Source organism: Elephas maximus, chromosome 5, assembly GCF_024166365.1.
Source record: "Elephas maximus indicus isolate mEleMax1 chromosome 5, mEleMax1 primary haplotype, whole genome shotgun sequence".
Taxonomy (NCBI): Eukaryota; Metazoa; Chordata; class Mammalia; order Proboscidea; family Elephantidae; genus Elephas; species Elephas maximus.
Genome location: NC_064823.1, coordinates 53,608,114 through 53,621,014, shown reverse-complemented (window position 1 = coordinate 53,621,014; position 12,901 = coordinate 53,608,114). Strand labels below are relative to the sequence as shown.

Genomic DNA, 12,901 nt, shown 5'->3' with positions numbered 1-12,901 from the left:
CCTTACATCATCAACCTGCGCCAACGCCGCAGCACAGTCGGGGAAAAGGGAGGGGGCTTCCGCAGGGCGGAGCCTGGAGTTGTGATTAGTGGAGCGAAAGGTCATTAGCAGTAGTGCGTGTGTGTTTTTCCCCTACAAGGGTAAAATGTGTGGTCATTCAGATATTCGCACTCGCGCGCGTGTGTGAGTGGATTAAGAATATCCCACTCTTAAAAATGGGAAACCGCGACTAAAAGCTCTTAATTCTTTGCGTCTGTGTTAGGGATGAGAGGGAAGCATGTTTTGCCTACAGTATTTCTAATTTATAGAGATAAAGTTTGTCACTATCAAAACCTGATTTTACACAACTCAAATGAAAAATCAAATTTAGAATGTGAGTCAAATTCACAATAAACATGCATTTAAGTTTAGAATTTCTAAACCTTTTTCTTGCTTGTAGCCGAGTTACTCTCCATTCATTCCGTGATCTATTTTTTCTGTGCTGTTTTGCAAAACATCAGGTGATATCTCATTGTTTATAATACTTGACCTTACATAATCTTTTTGCTAAATATAGACCAAGTCAACTGAGGGAGAACCGAAACATAATCCCAGATTACGGCCTTACTTCATGGATGATTATTGCAGAATGCGAAGAGAAGAGCAAGGTTTAAATTTTTTAGAAAAATGTCATCTCAATGTGGAAAGAATCCTGAAGTAAATATTTTTGTTTGAAGGCTTCAGTGCAATAGAAAATTCATGATGTTGGGTTCTCTAAAAGAAAATGTGAGTTTTTAGTCACAAAATTGAAGTCACTCTTGGCTTAAATACTCAAATTTTAGTTGAAAAATTATATCAGCAGTAAAACTGTTGTGGGTCACTCTCTGTTTCTTAATCTCAAATCTAAAAGAAGATCTCTGTTATCTGAGCATTGGCAATGAAATTTGGATCCATTTCTGATCTGTTAGTAGGGCATCTTTTTTCAGCTGCCTCCATATCAGGGCAAAGAGTAGCTGAGGGAGGATTAGTAATCGGATATGTAGCCCTTCACATGTAGGTCATTACATTCAAGCTGGCATAGTGATGTGCCAAATCTTTTAACAGCTGTTCAGTTGCCACTATGGGATCCGTTTTATGAATAATTATCATTTTTTATGAGTTAATACTTGGCATCCTTGAAGATATATTTAAACTGAAGTTTTTAAATGACAAAAGAAAATCCTTATATTTTAATAGTGGAGTCACAATAATTTGAATAGCATTTAACTTGGTAGTCATACAAGTCTAGCATCATATGATGCTATTTTAAAATGATTTTAAAATTTTTAAATGATTGTAGCATCCAAAATGAGCACCAAAATAATTACCACCAAAAAACGGCAATTTAACCAAATGTTGAACCTTGTACCCAAGTTTGGGACGTCAGCATCATATGATAGGAAAGAATCATTTTCATTGATTTTTAAAATTTGTGTATTTACTTGATACAAATTTATCAAGCTCCATGCTTATTGTTTTGATACTGGGATACAAAGATGACTAGATCACAATCTAGTCTAGTGGAGAGCCAATGGTAAATAAATACCACACAACATACAATGTGCTTGAGATGAAAGGAGGGTAACACTTGAGTAATTTCAAGCTAAGCAAGCCAAAAAGAAATCAGTTAAAAAAAAAAAAGTCTTGAAAAGATCTGAAAGGAAGATTGAACCTCTCATCTATGATCTCTATTTCCACAGGCATTTTGAATGGCCTCAAAAATGTAGAAGTCTACTTTAAAAATATTTTTACAAATACTCCTTTCATCCCAAGTAAAGGAAGATGATTATGGAGTACAGTCAGTATATAGCCTTGAAACCTTCTGAATCTCCTCATAAACACAGAATAGTTAGGATAGCAAAACAAACATAACAAGAATAAGGAGCACAGATCATAGCTACAACATAATTAGGTGAAAAAGAATCCCCACAAACTGCAAAAATGTGAGTAGGTGGGAACAAATCACCAACTTAGTATCAGCATTGTGTAGGAGGAAATGGTAGAAAGACAAGAGAGAATCTGAAGGTTCTGAGAATGGAAGCACCCCAAACTGCCAAAAGGGATTCACTGAAAAACAGGGAAGATCAATCTGAGATGAGTAATGAGACTGGTGTGAGGTTCAACAGACTAATTTCAGGATGAGTGCAAAGGTGGTGATAAGCTTGAAGGTCTGAAGGTGTTGGAGGGGTGTGGGGTCTATGAACTCACAACTTACAAACTGCAGCTCCTTTCTTGGACAAAGCCCAGCACTAAGGAGAAACTGCTAGGAGTAGAACTCAAACAAGACAGTGACAATAGAGCAAAGAGAAAGCAGGTCCAGCTAAACTTTTATGCTGAGAGGGGAACAGAAGAGAAAGAGCTCAGAAATACAGGTATACATATATGTCATTTTACACAAACAACAGAGAAGGAAGTCTAGAACCATGATGCTAGAAAAGCTATCCTAGCCACTCTTTTTAAAAGCACAGAATAAATTGTTTAACCTAAAATTATACCATAGAAAAAGGTCCTGGTTGAATCTCATTTAAAGTTATTGTAATACAAAAGAATATGAAGGAAGAAGAAAAAGAAAACTATAACCCAATATTTTTGAGAACTTAAAAAAAGATAGTATGTGAAAGAACAACATAAAACAACAATTTAAGAAAAAACTCAGAAAACAGTAATTGGAGGAAAGAAGAGTGATTGGCCTCAGAAGAGAGTAAAAAATATGAAAAGTAAACGTTTAACATTATACTGGAAGTCTTGGCTAGTGCAGTAAGATAAGACATAAAATGTATACAGATTGGAAAGGAAGAGATAAGACTGTGTATGTTTTCAGTCGAGATGATTGTAGAAAACCCCAAATAATTGACAACAACAACAAAAAAAAAGCCCTCCTGGAACTAATAAGCTACAGCAAAGTCCCAGGATGCAAGACTACTATACAAAAGTCAATTGCTTTCCTACACACCAGCAATGAACAATTAGAATTTGGAAAAAAAAAAATTTACAATAGCATCCCACCCCAAAAATGAAATCCTTCCTCCGGTTTTCATAAAATCATGCAACCCCGTGTGTATCAGAGTAGAACTGTGCTCTATAGGATTTCTGATGGTTGATTTTTCAGAAGTAGATCACCAGGCCTTTCTTCTAAGGCACCCCTGGGTGGACTCACCTTTCAGTTAGCAACTGAGTGCATTGTTTGTACCACCCTAGGACTCCAAAGAAAAAAAAAGGAGTACTTAGGTATAAATCTAACAGAATATGTACATGATCTGTATGTGGAAAACTACAAAACTAATGAAATCAAAGAAAATCTAAATCAGTGGAAAGATATTCTATGTTCTGAATTGTAAGACTCAGTATTGGGAAGATGTCAGTTCTTTCCAATTGATTTGTAGATTCAACACAATCTCTATCAAAATCCCTGCAAGTAGCAGCCGTCCAAGGCACAACGATTAGTCTTTATTTGCCTGGAGCAACAGAGGAAGAACAGTCAGGAATATTAGGAGGAGGGGGAAAATGCAGAACAGAATTTCAAATTCTTATGGACTTCAGACATCCTGGAGCTGTGAAGGGTGGATGAACCCCAAAACTAGTGCCCTGAAATAGTCTTTAAGCCTTAAACCCAAAATATCCCCGGAGATGTTCTTAAAATCAAATAGTAGTTTGTTCAGCTTAACTAGTTAAAAATGTCTTCCTTGAGCATTATGCTCTTTTAAGAACTATCTACGTGGAATCAAACTGACAACAGCAACTTGAAAGATTATATAGGAACCTTAGGGGGCAGTGAATTTATGTTAGTGGGGAAGGAACAACTCAGAAAAGAAGGGTAAGAATGGTTATACAACTCTAAGAATGTAATCAATGTCACCGAATTGTACATGTAGAAACTCTCGAATTGGTGTATGTTTTGCTATGTTTATTCTCAACGACAGCAACAAAAATCCGTTCAAGCTATTTTGTGAATACTGACAAACTGTTTCTAACAGGTTATATGAAAATACAAAAGATCTAGAATAGGTCTTCTTTGAAAGAAGAAAAAAGAGAACTAACATTATGTAACTTCAAAACTTACTTTAAAGCTACACTAATCAAGACAGCACGGTATTGGTGAAAGAATAAACACATAGGTCAATGGAACAGAATAGAGCTCAGAAATAGACCCACACAAATATAGCCAACTAATCTTCAGCAGGAGAACAGAGCAATTCAGAGGAGAAAGGAAAGACTTCAACAAATGGTGCTGGAACAATTGGATGTCCAGATGCAAAAAAAAAAAAAAGAAATAATCAATCCAGACGCAGGCCTTACAAGTTCACACACACACACAAAAAAAGGGCTCAAAATGGATCATGGAGTTTAACGTGAAACATAAAACTATAAATCTTCTAGAAGAATACATATGAGAAATCTAGATGATCTTTGGTTTGGTGGAATATTTTTAGATACAACACCAAAAGCATGACCCATGAGAGAAAAATTGATAAGTCAACTTTATTAAAATTGAAATTTTTTGCTTTATGGAAAACACTGCGAAGAGAATGAAAAGACAAGCCAAAGACTTGGAAAAAATATTTGCAAAACTCATATCTGAAAAAAGGAAGAAAAAAAAAAAACTTGTATCCAAAATATATAAAGAACATTTAAAGCTCAACAATAAGAAAATCAAACAACCTAATTAAAACACGCATAAAATATCTGAACAGATACCTCACCAATGAAGATACATAGATGGCAAAGAACCATATGAAAAGATGCTCAATATCATATGTCATTAGGATATTGAAAAGTAAAACAACATTGAGATACTACTAAATATCTATTGTTGTTAGCTGCCATCAAGTTGTTCCTGACTCATGACAATCCCATGCACGACAGAAAAAAAGGCTGACGGTCCTGTGCCATCTCCATGACAAACCTGTGCAGTACAGTTCTGCTCTGACACACGCGGGGCCGCCATGAGTTGGAATCAACTTGACAGCAACTGATACACCTCTATTAGGATGGTTAAAATGAAAAACAAGCAAAACCTGACCATGCCAGATGCTAGCAAGAGTGCAGAGCACAGGAACTCTCATTCATTTCTGGTGGGAGTGAAAAACGGTACAGCTACTTTGGAAGACAGTTTGTAGTTATGTACAAAGTTAAGTCTTTACCATGCGTTGTCTGTCACAGAATCCAGTGATCACGCTCCTAGGTATTCTGCAGTTTCAACATGATGTGTCTATGTGTAGGTTTCTTTGTACTTGTCTTGCTTGCAGTTCATTGTGCTCCTTAAATCTGTTGATTGGTTCCTGTAGTAAGACAGAATGATAACTCCCAAAGATGTTCATGTTCTAAACTCTGGAATCTGTGAATTTGTCATGTTCCATGGAAAAGGGGAATTCAGGTTGCAAATGGAAATGAGATTGCTAATCACCTGATCTTAAAATAGGAAGATTATTTTGGATTATGCAGGCAGCCCCTACGTTATCACAAGGGTTCTTGAAAACTGGAGAAGGGAGACAGAAGGTGCAGTCAGAGTGATGTAACATGAAAAGGAGTCTACCCATCATTGCTGGCTTTGAAGGCAGAGGAAAGGAACCAAAAGCCAAGGAAAGCTTGTGACCTCTAAAACCTGTTGCTGCAGAGTTGATTCTGATTCATAGCAACCCTATAGGACAGAGTAGAACTGCTCCTTAGGGTTTCCAAGGAGCTGCTGGTAGATTCGAACTGCTGACCTGTTGGTTAGCAGCCCAGCTTTTAACCTCTGCACCACCAGGGCTTTTTGTGACCTCTAACCCAGTGCCGTTGAGTTGATTCCGACTCATAGCAACCCTACAGGACAGAGTAGTACTGCCCCATAGAGTTTCCAAGGAGTGCCTGATGGATTTGAACTGCCAACCTTTTGGTTAGCAGCCGTAGCACTTAACCACTACACTACCGGGGTTTCTAGAAGCTGGAAAAGGCAAGGAAACAGATTCTTCCTTAGAGTCCCCGCCCCCCCACCAAAAAATTCAACCCTGCCCGCATCTTGATTTTAACCCAGTGAGATCCATGTCAGATATCTGACCTCCAGAACTGCTGCTGTTCCGACTCATAATGACCCCTACGTACAACAGAACGGAAACATTGTCCAGTCCCTGTGCCGTCCTCACAATTGTTGTTATGCCTGAGCCCATTGTTGCAACACTGTGTCAATCTACCTGGTTGAGGGTCTTCCTCTTTTTTGCTGACCGTCTACTTTACGAAGCATGATTTCCTTCTCCAGGCACTGGCTCCCCCTGATAACATGACCAAAATATATGAGACGAAGTCTCACCATCTTTGCTTCTAAGGAGCATTCTGTCTGTACTTCTTCCAAGACAGATTTGTTCGTTCTTCTGGCAGTCTATGGTATATTCAGTATTCTTGGCCAACACCATAATTCAAAGGCATCGATTCTTTTTTGATCTTCCTAATTCATTGTGCAGCTTTTGAATACATATGAGGCAATTGAGAAAACCATGGCTTCAATCAGGTGCACATTAGTCCTCAAAGTGACACCCTTGCTTTTTAAAGCTTTAAAGAAGTCTTTTGCAGCAGACTTGCCCACTGCAATGCATCTTTTGACTCCCTGACTGCTGCTTCCATGCGTGTTGATTGTGGATCCAACTAAAATGAAATCTTTGACAACTTCACTCTTTTCTCCGTTTATCATGATGTTGTTTGTTGGTCCAGTTGTGAGGAATTTTGTTTTCTTTATGTTGAGACATAATCCGTACTAAAGGCTGTAGTCTTTGATCATCAGAACTGGAAAATAATAAATTTGTTTTCAGGCACCAAGTTTGTGGTAATTTGTTATGTCAACTACAGAAAACTACTATAATACCTTTCCGTAGTTCTGGAAAATTCTTCATAGATTCTCTTCAAATATTGCTTTTGCCTCATTCACAATGTATCATGCACATCCCTTGACCTCTTTTTGATATTTTCCATCTGCTTATGTCGATGGTTACTTAAAACACTTTACTTCTGATTCTACTTTGGCTACACTCAGATTTTTATATTTATGTTTTGAGAGGTAGTCCCTAAATTTAATTGTATGGTAGTGTATACAATTTTAAAATTGTTTTTGTATCTGTGTATTGTTTTATTTTAAATTCAGAAATTTTCTTCTTTTTTAAAAAAAGAGTCAAATACAATTAACAATTTTGTTCTCTTTACAATAGTCTACTAAAAGAGCTTCATTTCTACCTTTCAGCCAAAGATTAGACAGGCCTACAAAACAAAAAATAATACATGTGAGGAACATGTTTCTCAGTTCAATAAAATATAGGAGATCAAATGGGCAACACCTGCCCAAGGGAAAAGATGAGAAGACAGGAAAACTAGATGAATGGACAAGGAGAATCCGGGGAGGAAAGGGAGCGGAGGGGGGGGGTGGAGTGCTGATACATTATGGGGATTGCAACCAATGTCACAAAACAGTTTGTGTATAAATTTCTGAATGAGAAATTATTTTGCACGGCAGAAGTTCACCTAAAACACAATAAAATAATAATAATAAATTCATTAATTCTCTCCTTTAGATGATAAAAACTCAGTTTGGTATGGCCATAGATAACATAAAGTTAGAATTCTTTTAGGGTGACTAATAAGAACAGTGGAAACCCTGGTGGCATAGAGATTAAGCATTTAGCTGGCAACCAAAAGGTCAGCAGTTCAAATCCACCAGGCACTCCGTGGAAACCCTATGGGGCAGTTCTAATCTGTCCTATAGGGTCACTGTGAATCGGAATTGACTTGACGGCAATGGGTTTGGTGTTTTGTTTTGTTTGTTTGTTTTTGGTTTAATATGATCAATAAGGATTTTTTTTTTTGGTTGTCAGATTTGTTGGGGGGAAGTATATTTGGGTTAATAACTCTATTTGGAGGAATTTACTGTCCTTTTTTGGGTCAGATTTCAAATGTGTCAAACCTAAAATTGATTTTTGTTAAGGCAAGCCATTTAATGAGCCTTTATTTTCTGAAAGAGAAACCATAAACAATACTTTTTTCAATACCACATGTATTCTTCTATAGTCTTGCCGTGGTATAAAAGAGATTATCACTTAAGAACATTCTTAACCTACAAATACATTTTTTGCAGGGTTCCTTGAGAATGCTAACTCCGTCATTGAATTGAAAATACTACTAGACTTTAAATTATTATGGTTATATAGAGATAGCTTTAGGTGTCTTCCTAAGAAAGAAATTTTTATCAATGTCAAGCTTCACCAGAACAAGGTGAAGAGTCCTGATGTTATAGATTTTTTTCTATAGCTATCATACATCCTGACTTACTACATATATAACAAGACAATACATTTCCTTCCAACATTTAAATGGGGTGAAGTTCATTTATTTTCTAATCTAGGAAAATGCCTTAACTCCTAACAACCTCTGATACTCAATGGAAACACACCTGTACTTTGGAATTAGTCATCCATTTTTATTTCATAGTCTCCTTATTTATCACTGCAAAATGGTAATACAGCAATTATCACACAGTGCCCTCCACTTTCAAAAGGAATATCAGTGTATTAAAACTATTATTTAGTTTTGACCTGAATATTCAGCCTGGAACATCTAACCACAAAAATTAGGTGTTCTATCAACTGCCATATAAAGTTGTATATTAAAAAAAAAAAGGACAGTTCAAATTAATAATTTCATATAATCCACAAGAAATCAATTTTCCCCACTTCTCATCTCTAATAAGCAAAGGGCAACATTGGATCTAGGGTTGAAGTTTATGTTTTCTATACTCTTTAAATACCAAGGCATAGTATTTTCAATCACCTAATATGCATGTGAAAGCCAGAAAATGAATAAAGTCGACCAAAGAATTGATGCCTTAGGATTATGGTGTTTGCAAAGAATATTCACTATACCATGGACTACCAGAAGAATGAACAAATCTGTACTGGAGGACGTACAGCCAGAATCCTCATTAGAAACAAGGATGGCGAGACTTGGTCTCATGTACTTTGGACATGTTATCAGGAGGGATAAGTCCCTGGAGAAGGACAGACATCGTGCTTGATAAAATAGAGGGTTAGTAAAAAAGAGGAAGATTCTCAAAGAGATGAATTGACACAGTGGCTGCAACAATGGCCTCAAGCATAACAATGATTGTGAGGATGGCTCAGGACTAGGCAGTGTTTTGTTTTGTTGCGCACAGGGTTGCTATGAGAAAGAACTGACTTGACGGCATCTAACAGCAACAACGTATTCCTTAAATCACTTCACTTAATCTGTGCTTCATTTTTCTAGTATGTTAAATGATTATCATGAGGATTTACTTAAAAATAAAAAGGAAAGTGCTTAACATAGAGTAATTTTTGCATAGATGGTAACTCTATTATTATAAAATATACTCTGTTTTCTGTCCTGCTTCACATGCCATGTAAAAGAACTGAGAGATTTGGAAGATATCTCCCACATATATTATACTGTGTTTGCTCTGCTCCTTTTTTTGGCATGTACGTTTCTATAAAGTCTTGATCAACAAGAGGAGAATGCCTCTTTGTTACAGAGAATTCACTGAATATCAAAAGGGCTTGGTATTCTGTTTTATCTCTGGTGAAACAAGGTCAAGATGTCTTCTCTCAAATATTTTTGTAAAAAGAAAAAGTTACAAATAAAATATAAAATGATCATGTCATTTATTACTGACAGAAACAGCCTTATTTGAACATCCTAGATTGAAATAACTACTTAGTATAGTGACTGATAAAGAGCCTTCTAGTGGAAAGCAAATGCTCAAACGAAAGAGCATTTGTTTTTTTAGGCAATAGTGACATGTCTTTTATTGGTTGGACTCTGGTAAACACCTGACAATGAATAGTACTTTACCCGAAGAGACACGTGTCATGTACCACAGGGTCTAACCACAAATATTTAAGGTCTATGGAACTACGAGCTTCACATGGAAATACAAAAGACTGTTCTCATAGAATCAAATAAGATGCAAACTAGTCTTTGATTTCAATAAATACATGCGTAAGATTTAAATGACTATAATGTTTTTTTTAATGGCTCTTATTCCTATGTATATAATGCAGAAATTGTGGGAACACAGAAATCTATTCAAAAGTAAATTAATAAAACTATTTGACACTACCTTGTATTCATGCCTACTGTTCATAAAAGAGCTCTGGTGGCACAATGGTTAAGTGCTCAACTGCTAACAAAAGGTTGGCAGTTGGAACCCATTAGCCGTTTGCTCAGCTGGGAGAAAAGACCTGGTGATCTGCTTCTCTAAAGATTGCAGCCTAGGAAACCCTATGGGATACTTCTACTCTATCCTATATGATCAGTAGGAGTTGGCATTGACTCGAGGACACACAACAACAACACCTGTTCATAAAATTGTATATTCCTCCAGCAAAGGTATTTTTCTAAAAAAAGAAAACAAAAGTTTAACCCCAGGAAAACTTAGTATTCTCAACAACACAATTTATTTTTGTTTAGCTACTTTGGTCATGACTTGTATACAAAACTTAGGATAGCAAATCAAGTTTCTAATCTGAACAGAAAATAGTGACAATTTTCATCTTTCAGTTCTTTATATAAAAATATATCTCAAGAGAAAATATGCTTAACTTTGGAAAATTTTTAATTTCATTTTGTAGCCCTGCCTGTCAAGTCTATCATTTTTTATCTGGGTCATCTAGAAGATTTACATTTCAGGTTAGAATTTTAGAAAAAGGGTTTTGAGAGAAACCAGTGTATATTCAGGGAATAATTTTGGATTAGAACAAGGCAGTAAATATTTTCAAGTACATTAAAATTGCCCTTCGCCAGCACTTTATTCACTTCCTTGTCCAAACATTTCCACATGCCCCTCAAGCTATCTCATTATAGTAAGGTTTTTTTTTTTTATGTCAAGCCTCTCTCGCAGGAGTTTCAAGGAATAAGAGTTGGTTCAATCAGCATGGCCTTAGCTGTACTATGGTATTCACTTTAGTTCTAGAGAAGTATCCTAATTAATTTTCTGTAGCAAAAGTTCTATGGGCTGGGATTTCCCCTCTGAACCTCTTCCTAGCAATGGGACTCAGAAGGCATGGGACTCCATCTAGTCAGTTTGGGGGCTCAGACGAGTGTTTCTTGTCATAGATACAGCTAGAGGTATACTATGATAGTTCTACCATGATACACCCAAAGGTACTTTAAAATGGTAGCACATTAATGATGTTGTTGTTAGTTGCCATTGAGTCGGCCCCCGATTCATGGCAACCCCATGCACAAAGGGATTGGATCATTGTGATCCATAGGGTTTTCATTGGCTGATTTTCCAAAGTAGATTGCCAGGCCTTTCTTCTGAGTTTGGAATCTCTGCTGAAACCTGTTCAGCATCATAGTGACATAAGCCTCCACTGACAGACAAATGGTAGCTGCACTTGAAGTACATTGGCCTGGAATCGAACCTGAGTCTCCCACATAGAAGGTGAGAATTTTACCACTGAACTACCGTTGCTCTCACATTAATCATAAACAATGCTGATGTGTTATGACCCCATATAGTTAGGATCCCATATAAGAGGAGAATCTTCTAGGTTCCAGGAATGAAAGCTCTTTTTATTATTATTTTGATATAATTGATTGTGGTATGATTTAATTTAAATTTAAATTCTACAATTCAGATTGACTTTTTATAATAGCATACAAATAGTATAAAAGTTCAAAGGCAACCATAGAAGAAATAGTAAAATTTGATTAAATTTAGCTGAGCTTGAGAATGCCCATCCTTAACCCTTCAACATAAATTGGTGAAATCTGAAGATAAGCAGTTAGGCATAACGATGATTATGTACTGGGTAGAAGGGCCTCACTATCAGTTTTTCTTGAAATGTCCCTCAGTACTTCTGCATTTAGAGAAAGGCAGACTGGTTTGGATTAGCTCCCCAAAATGAAAATATTCTTGATTTTCCTTAAATGAGTGAAAAAAAAATTAGAAAGAGTGAAAAACTGAAAGCTAAGTTTAATCATTAATAGTGAGCACTTCAGTGAACTTAGGTCCTGATTTTGGAGTTTGGAATCTGACCTTTCTCCAAAGATAAACATTATTGTTGCAGGTTCTGAGGCGGCTCACTCCAGGGGCTGCCTTCTGAAGAGTCCACTTCTCAGTGACTCTCAGCTGGGAACTGGATGCTCGAGAGGGTAGCTAGTCAACATGATTCTTCTTGCTGTTCTTTTTCTCTGCTTCATTTCCTCATATTCAGCTTCCGTTAAAGGTTAGTTTGTGTTGCCTTTTGCTAAACTTTAATTTCAGTCTTTGGGGGGAAAAGTGTGTGTGTGTGTGTGTGTGTGTGTGTGCATTTACAATGAAAGTGTTCCTAACTAAACCATTTTCCAAGCCATGTAAGTTAAGTGTGTTTGTGAAGGCATGACTGGGTTGGAATGAAAATCAAATTCAAATTCTTACATACATTAAGGAAAACAGAGGTTCCTTTGAGTTTTCCTCAGCCCAGTGTGTTCCTTGCTTCAGTTCCTCATTCGCGTTCTATTTTTAAAAGAGGGAGAAAAAAGATGCCAGCTATTGTTACCTATTTCTGCTGGTCGTTCACTGAATGCTGCTCCCTTATTTGAATTGTAAAAGAAGATTAAAAAAATGTTCCTAAATTTCTTCTGGTTGCTTAGCAATGTGACATCAGAAGGAATTAGACTCAATGAAAAAGGCATTCGATTTGCCAAATAATTATGAATGAAATGATGAAACAATGCATTTAATTCCACTGCCATTTAAAAGCAATAGAATTATGATAGTTGGTGAAGTCAAAAAAATAAAACTGCATGATAAAGACTTAAAGAAGACACACAATATTTGAAAAATAGTGTTGCTATAGTTTCTATCGTAAGACAAAACTGATTTTAAAAAGATATGAATTGATAC

At 36.4% G+C, this 12,901-nt stretch overlaps 1 protein-coding gene across 1 annotated transcript in view; it reads left to right on the top strand.

The window, feature by feature from the left end:
- Positions 1-12,094: 12,094 nt before the first annotated feature.
- MTTP (microsomal triglyceride transfer protein) overlaps positions 12,095-12,901 on the top strand; it is a 65,933-nt gene continuing 65,126 nt past the window's right edge. The window contains exon 1 of the mRNA XM_049885650.1: positions 12,095-12,242. Coding sequence (XP_049741607.1) covers positions 12,182-12,242 — 61 coding nt within the window. The 5' untranslated portion in view covers positions 12,095-12,181. The remainder of the gene's footprint in view (positions 12,243-12,901) is intronic.